This window comes from Glycine max, chromosome 14 (assembly GCF_000004515.6).
Source record: "Glycine max cultivar Williams 82 chromosome 14, Glycine_max_v4.0, whole genome shotgun sequence".
In the NCBI taxonomy this organism is placed as follows: Eukaryota; Viridiplantae; Streptophyta; class Magnoliopsida; order Fabales; family Fabaceae; genus Glycine; species Glycine max.
The window spans coordinates 30,894,465-30,903,353 of NC_038250.2; the positions used below are offsets into that span (position 1 = coordinate 30,894,465).

The following is an 8,889-nucleotide window of genomic DNA, read 5'->3' on the forward strand; positions in this document are numbered from 1 at the left end:
TAAACTAAGACTGGCTTACGTAGTAGCCATGGTTCACTTATTAATCCTAATTACAAAATTGTCATTACCTTACATTCTAAAATGGTTCTTTATAATTATTTTAGAATGTGCAACATAAAAAATATTATTTTTCTCCCAAATTACAAAATTGTTATCGCATCTTATTCTAAGATGGTCATTCAGAAACGTTTTAGAAACAACGTCGTAAATAATTACTTTTCTACTAGTGTACAACAATAATATCGTGTCCCTTCCAAAGGTGGTCTATATAAACTATAAAAAGTGTAATCCTCTAAGTTGAGTTATATTAATATTGAACTTATGACAACAATGGGATTGATGGCCATGTTGATGCGGATGCAACTAGCCCTGATACAAGGTCAATCCAAGATAAGGTTGCTAACATCAATCAACAAAACTTATGTTATTATTTTATATTAAACAAAAAGTTACACATATACCAAAAGACTAAACATATAATTTTCTGGTTTAATTAAATTTATTTTACATCTCACTCATCATAATTTTGGATTCTAGTGGTGTTGGTGATTGTGTTGGCAAGGATGGGAACTGTAGCAGTTAACCAAACCCTGCTTGGCTGCCCAAGCACTTGTGGAAGTGTTCCAATTCCAAATCCATTTGGAATAGGCAAATCATCTGAAACCGGTGACAACTGTTTCTTGGAGGGAGCATTGGAGCTCACTTGCGATGATGGCACCAATTAATATGGTCGAGGCAAGAATGACAAAATTTTGAATATAAACCTCGATGGTAAAATGGACTTGCTTTTCAATATATCCCACATTTGCAAAAGCAGAAGTGGAAAGGGTTTAAGAAGGGGCCCAGCATTCACGCTCAAATGTCAGGCTTTTTCCATTTCCAGCGAGGACAACGAGTTCGTAACTGTAGGCTGCGACACTTATGGCCATCTCCACTCTTTTCTCAATGGTACGAAATCTTCAATAGGATGCTTGATGAGATGTGTCAGCAAGGAAAGTGTGCAAAGCATGCAAAGACAGGAAAACTGTACAGGGATAGGGTGTTGGAAGATCAATATACCTACTGGAATGAAGGATATTATGATACAAGCATTCAACTATGACAATTTCAATTACTCCTCCGACTTCAACAACTGTAGCTCTTCCTTTGTTGTCAAAAAGGGCACCTACACTTTTAGTGGAAATTAATTGCACAAATATCAATTATAAAGTTGGAAAGTTGGAATGTATAATTAGTCAATTGGATATTAAATTTTAAAAGTTAAAAACCAGGTGTGAAATCATAATTTTTTTCTTCAAATATTAGAGATAAAAATAATTTTGAACCCCCAATTAAGGACCTAGGCCATTGCACTTACTAGCTATAGCCAAGCTCAGGGCCGACCCTCTTGTATGAATGGATTCTTACATTTATGAGTGTGGATTCTTACATTTATGAGTGTGTATTTGTAACCTACTAGCGAGATGCCCGTGCCGATGCACGGGCTCATACTCCAATTTTGGTTAACAACACAGGCTATCAACAAATTATGTGTAATTTTATAAAAACGCACGTTGTAGGTGTTTGATCCTTGAAATGCATGTAAAATATCCATGTTGTTAGCATGGCCAATGTGAAATAAGTGTAGGTTTAATAAATTAAAACAGCAGAAGAAAGACAAAACAAAAATGCTATACTTAAAAACTAATTTGCTAACAATTGTTTAGATCTATCTTCAGTCCCTGTTTTTTTCATCACGCGAGGAAAAAAGAAGGCACAAAGTGATGTTTTTTGGACACACCTTAGTAAAATATAATCAACAATAAAAGCACTGAATATTGGAATGAACAAAGTAATACATATAAGCCAACAAAATAAGTTTATAACCATTAATTGTGCAGTAGAAAGTGAATGAATTGTTTGATACCCTAAGGTATTTGATTAACAACATTAATCAAAATATAAATGAAAATAAAAAAAAAAGTCAGTGTCTGTAGGCATGGTCTTCAATTGGAGAGGTCCTCATCCCATATAACTTGTTTCCTAAATATGACCTCCCATACATGTTCGTCAAACCTGAAGAAGAACACCACTTCATCTCCGGCCATTAAATTATTTTTAGAGAGGTATTGGAACCATGGTTCTGCAACAGATGGCAAACCATTGTGCACGATGATCTACCATTGGTTACATATGCCATAGCCATGTTGAATAGGAATGTATTTTTTTGATCCAAACAAAAAATTTAAAGCTGCTGCTGGAAGAACCTGCATTGAAACCAAAATAGTGATTATACGACCATTTAAAGTGATCAATAGTCAATGTTATTTGAAAATGTTATTTGAACTAAGAGAAGATGGGAACAAAAAAATAAAAACATAATTGAGTGGGTAACAAACTCCTACCAAAGGGTTGTTATGTTCCATCATCTCTTGCGTGACATCAGCTGTAAAGATGTGCCTTTTGGTTGTAACAACCGACCTTCGACGTGTCTGTCTATGGATAGGTCCCATGACATCAACGTCAAAAGAAGTATCTTTTGAGGCTGCAAAAAATCGGATAATGACACTGTCATTAATGTCGTGGGCTCTTCTAAATTCTTTCATCCCATCAGCAAAAAAGTATCGTGTGCCATATTTGCGCAGCCTAACAAAATGCTTGCTTCCATTGTAGTCTAATAAAACATAAGTTTGGTAATATGGCCTCCATTGTCTGTGGTAAGTCAATGGAACTTCAATGATGTTCTGCAAGGAAACATGAAAACATTAGGCATTAGATATTCCTTTTATTTGGAATAAGAGAAATGGAAAAGTGGTTGGCATTGTGAATGTTGACCTTGTCAACACGAAATGTTGTTGTAAATCGTGTTCTTGCCATCCAATTTGATGGGCCCTGTAGCACAACATTGAATGTAAGTAGTTACAGAACAAAATAAGAAACATACACCCAAAAAATAGGCAATCGTCGAACATTGGACGTAGTCATATTTGTTGTGCAAAGAGGATGCCTGTAAGGTAGCTTAAAAAAAGATATAAAATGGGTTCTTAGGGTGAAAAAAATAAAAGGAAGGTGAGAAATCAGTTTGGGGAGGATACCAAAAATGTTAGGGATACAAACATGAATATTGAAGTATGAAACAAAATAATCAAATAAGGATCCGACAAAAACATAAGCAAAATGCAAGCAAATAAAAAACAAAAAGTGGGATAATAAAAAAAATGAAGGATTTTGTATTGGGCTAACTCAGAAAACCAAAAAAAGGTATTGAATGATGCAGATGCGGGATTAAGAGGCAACACAAACAAAAATAATGGTTTATTACAACAAACCAATGACGAAGAATAGAAAAAGCAGCATATACAAAGGCACGACAAATGATGGTCAAAATGAAAACAAACTATAATCAACATATACATAAATATACATAAAAAACATAACGCGAATCATGGAAGGAAATGATGAAAATCGTCAAAATCGTCCATGTTAGGCATACAAACATATATAGATATAAGAAGCAACACACAAATATTAGGAAAAGACAAAAATGTTACACTCATAATTTCCAAAGACATGATAAACGTGATGAATATTGTAGTCGACAAAATTATAAACATGAACATGAATATGTAGTCTATAATCAACATATACATATAATAACCATAAAATGAAGGACGGAGAGGTAAAATAGACTAACACCATTGCAAGGATGTATGGTGAAACAAAACTGAACATTAAACATATACATATAATATAAGAAGCAAAGAGGAAGGATGAAAAACTTAAATACATATAAGAAGGAAAAGAGGAAGGATGGAAAAGTTAAAGAACTTAACACATTAGAGGCGGTTGACGATTGTGTACTCATACTTTTAAGGGTTGTGTGATGTTGTTGGACAAATGAGATTCACAATGTGGATAATTGTTGGTTATGTTTTGATATACCTCAGCTTTTGTAATTTTTATTGAATGGGGTTTAGTAAATACATAATGTACTTGTCGTAGCAGTTATTGCATATTGGAAACCGCTTTTAGTTACGTCTCTTCAAATAAATACATAATGTACTTGTCATAGCAGTTATTACGTATTGATTGAATATTATGAATAACAATCTCCATTAAAAAGTTAGTTAGTCATATTTAATTATACCAATCTCCATTAAAAATTATTTTTTTCCAATTTATACTTCTTCAGAACTTGGTATTAGTAAAAAAATAATCATTAAAATTATAATTTTAATTAAATAAAAGATATTTTAAAAATAATTGTATTAAACAAGATAAAATTAATTAAAATTTACTTATATTTAAGACTAACCACAAAGCTGGTTTTTTTTCCTGGTTTTTTATTATTGGACTTCACCAAATTAAGAAATTACACTTAATTAAATTTTTAAAATTCACCGGTTAGTCATTGGTGCAAATAGTATTAGACTTTGTACCCCTAAACAAAATCTTGATTTCAAGCCATTCTAATGGAAAATACATGGTTAGATGAGAGATCTCACAAAAGATACTCTGTTAGATTCTCTAACAGATATTAATCGATCATCAGCAAAACTCATCAACTGTGTGCACTAATGTCATGGTGAGTTCTCTGTTATTTTTATTCTGAATTTGCAGACATTGACGAATGTAAGACAACCAATCATACATGCATAAGCCAAAACAATTGTCTCAACACCAATGGATCCTACGAATGTTTCTGTCCAAAGGGGCGATCCGGAAATGGAAAAAAGGAAGAAGGGTGCCACCAAAAAGATGTTACCAAGGTTGTCATAGGTAAGCAACAAAGCACATACGATTTTTTATTTTTTATTTTCCTCTTGAACTTTTTTATTTGTTTTTCGTGTACTATCTATGCTGGTTTAGCATGTATGCTACTAATACCAGGATTTTGTTTAGATAAAATTTTCAATCACTACTTATAGGTGAAAAGAATAAAATAATAAAATGAATTGAATTTCTTTCATATAACATGAAATCAATTTTAGTACTTCAACTTGCATAGATGTTCTTTCTATTAATTTCTTCAAAAGTTAAGGTGTGTAAATTAATTTTGGTTTATTGAAGAAATTTGATGTATTTTATTTTTATTCTTTTTTTTTTATAAATCTTTATTGAAAAAGTTTATTCAAACATGACGTAGCTAGTGTATAGAATGATTCAAGAATTGTATTTGGCATGTTCTGAATGCAGGAGTAGCAGCAGGAATTGTTATTCTATGTGTAGGGACTACCTCATTGTACTTGATATACCAGAAAAGAAAACTCAACAAACTTAGACAGAAATACTTTCAACAGAATGGTGGTTCCATTTTGCTACAGAAACTCTCTACAAGAGAAAACTCTTCCCAAATTCAAATTTTCACACAACAAGAACTAAAGAAGGCCACTAACAACTTTGACGAGAGCTTAATCATTGGCAAAGGAGGTTTTGGTACAGTTTTCAAAGGGCATCTAGCGGATAACAGAATTGTTGCTATCAAGAAGTCCAAAATAGTTGATAAGAGCCAAAGTGAACAATTTGCTAACGAGGTGATTGTTCTATCCCAAATCAATCATAGAAATGTGGTCAAACTCTTGGGATGCTGTTTAGAGACAGAAGTTCCTTTACTTGTTTATGAATTTGTTAACAATGGTACCCTTTTCGATTTCATACACACCGAAAGAAAGGTAAATGATGCGACTTGGAAAACCCGTGTAAGGATAGCAGCCGAGGCGGCTGGAGCTCTATCATATCTACATTCAGAAGCATCAATACCCATTATCCACAGAGATGTAAAGTCTGCTAACATCCTGTTAGATGACACTTACACTGCCAAAGTGTCTGATTTTGGAGCTTCTAGATTTATTCCACTTGATCAAACTGAATTAGCTACAATCGTGCAAGGAACTATTGGTTACTTGGACCCAGAGTACATGCAAACAAGCCAACTAACTGAGAAAAGTGATGTATATAGCTTTGGGGCAGTGCTTGTAGAGATGTTAACAGGGGAGAAGCCTTATTCTTTTGGCAGGCCTGAGGAGAAAAGAAGTCTTGCTAACCACTTTCTATGTTGCTTAAAAGAGGATCGCCTGTTCGATGTTCTTCAAGTCGGCATTTTGAATGAAGAAAATGAAAAGGAGATTAAGAAAGTTGCTATTCTTGCTGCGAAGTGCTTGAGAGTTAATGGGGAGGAAAGACCTAGTATGAAGGAAGTGGCGATGGAGTTGGAGATGCATCAGTGGATTAATACAGACCCAAATGTAAAGGAGACTGATTACTTGGTTCATGAGGCATCATCTAACATTTATGAGCCTGGTGATAGCAGCTGCCATCAAGAGTATGACAGCATTACGGATCAAATACCACCTGCTTTGGGTGATGGAAGATGATTATGCCATGGCAACATACATTCCATTTTATTTCAAAGTTCTGTTACAATCTTCTGTAATCTTTATGAAAAATCCATTTAGTTGTTTCATGAGTGTGTATGTATTCAATGTATATATGTATCTAGAATTCTAGGTAATGAGTATGTATATGTATGCTAGTATGTGTGTATGTATGTCTGCATTAACTAATGGTTTAAGCTTCTTTTCAACAGTTTATGGTAATTCATCGCACAATTATTATTGTTTCATTGCTCAATTCTAAGTTCTATTGAGTTACATGCACGTCCCAATACACATATACACACATAAACATGTGTTAAACCCTGGTGTGATTCAGTCATATCTAGCGAAGCAGAAGCAATTATCATTCTCTTCCTCTATTGCCATGTGATTGTTTTTATTAATTTGGAAAGTCAAAATAATTCCAAGAAATCCCAAGATGAATAATTGGTGGACTTCTTTCACCAGAAAACCAGATAAAATAAAATGTTATAAAAGGTCTCTACTCCTGGTTCCTGCATGCATGTAACCACGAAGCAGAGCTCAGAACACTTTCAATTTCTACTATTTCCAACTTAGCTGAAATAGTTGTAGCAGATCTTTGACAATATCCAATCATGAAAAGAAAAAATGTTACTGATAATTAAATCCAGAATTGATTGTATTTTTGAGCGAGTGTTCATGCTAGTTTGGTGTAAGTTTGTGAAAGACAAATACTTAAGAGACTTCATGTGAAAAAAGAGCTAAAAATTATGCATTTTTGGAGTTATTCACGCACAACAGAGAAGACCACCATCGTGGTAGATTTTGTACGACCAAGGATTTAAAGCCAAGATGTACAAGATCATGGATATGGTCAAGGAACCACAGTCGTTGTTAATTTGCATGGCCAGTCTTTATTAGGATGTTATAAATAGTGGGTTGAAGGTAGAATATGATTATTTTTGCTCCTTTTACCTTAGGGTTCTGAGAGAGGAAAATGTACTTTGAGATGCTTTTGGCTGCAAAGGGGCTTAGGAAACATCATTTGGGTAGGGTTGACTTTCGTAACATTTCTTCCCTTTTGCAATTTCTATGTTCCTATTTCAGTTATCTATAGCTAGTCTTATCATGACCATAAATGGTTAGTTCTCTTCGAGATTGTGATGTCATTGTATTTGTACCCCTTTTTCCCAATTTTAATGAAATTCCTTGATGTTATCCAGAAAATTGAATTTCTTCTCTATCCTTAATTCCTTTTAGACTCGATCACTCTATATTTAGTTTATTGCTTAACAACAATTAATTGCATGTAATTGACTGAACTCATAAGTGATTGAATTTCCAGCAGATTAGATTCTTTTAATCAAACTCTGTGATTATCGTTTGCCCTAAATTAATTTACCTATGGCCAATTTAGAATTAAATTAGGGGAAACAATTTTGTTAACTACGACTAATTGTTAACTGTGAGGCAATTGAAATTATTTCGGTAATTGTATGGGAATTGGAATTGGAGGAAATGATACATGCAAGTCACAATCCTAGACTACTTCATAATTATTATTTTCAGACCAATCTTTTTGCTTTGATTCTTATTTTCGTAAAAGAACAATTGAACAACAAACAACTCTCAATTTGATTAAATACTAGCAAATTGCTTAGTTTTTGCAAAATTAATTACTTGAGAATATAACTAGTCATTTGGGTTTCATATATGGAATTTTAATCCGCTATTACTACTGTATAAGATAAGCTTACACTTGTTCAACTATATTTTACGGATCAGTTACTTGCACCAATATTGGAAGGGCATCAGTCAAACGAGTCAAAAGCACAGTAAGTGAACGATGAACGATGAACGATTACCTCACTTATTTCTGCAAATGACACACCCCTCCCCTCTAGTTTTCAAGTGAACATTTACCTCAATTATTTCTCCAAATGACACACTCAACCCTTAGTTGATAACAGTGTATACTTTTTTAACTCCAGCTTTGTAATCCTACTAACTCAAAATATACACAATTTCTATATATGAAGACGATATTATCCTTACGTGCAATATGCCAATTGTGTAGTATTTAAATGCCAAATTTCCTCACCGTTCAAAATAAGACACCAGTTGTATCCATCCCTGAATACCTACTAGGCTACTACTGATTTTATACACAAAGGGCCATTTGCAAAAAACAAAACAAAATAACATATTTTGAAAACCTCAGTTTCCATGGTTTCATGCACCAGCAAATTGGATGTGCACAAACCATATGTCGTGAGTTATGACAGTATAAAATTTTTCAGCAAAGGCGTGTAAAACCAACTTGTGCAGTAACACTCAAACATTTTACGAAAAAGGCAACTTACTGAGACTGAATATTACAAAGCTAGTCTCCATATTAAACTAAGAAATGTGTTTATTTGGGAAATAAATTCAGTTATTCCTAATATCTCTCTCATAGTCTCATGTTTTAATAATTTGGTGATCCTTTCTTGGGACAGTGAAGGGGTGATTTATTTTAATATAACTTAACAGAGTTAACATACAGGGGAGGTCT

At 33.6% G+C, this 8,889-nt stretch overlaps 1 protein-coding gene across 1 annotated transcript; it reads left to right on the forward strand.

Annotated features, from left to right (window-relative positions):
• The first annotated feature begins 776 nt into the window (after nucleotides 1–776).
• On the forward strand, nucleotides 777–6,353 carry LOC106795885 (putative wall-associated receptor kinase-like 16). Its single transcript, XM_014766814.1, has 3 exons — nucleotides 777–1,134; nucleotides 4,600–4,758; nucleotides 5,176–6,353. The coding sequence occupies exons 1-3, from the start codon at nucleotides 777–779 to the stop codon at nucleotides 6,351–6,353; spliced, it is 1,695 nt and encodes a 564-aa protein (XP_014622300.1).
• Nucleotides 6,354–8,889: the final 2,536 nt, after the last annotated feature.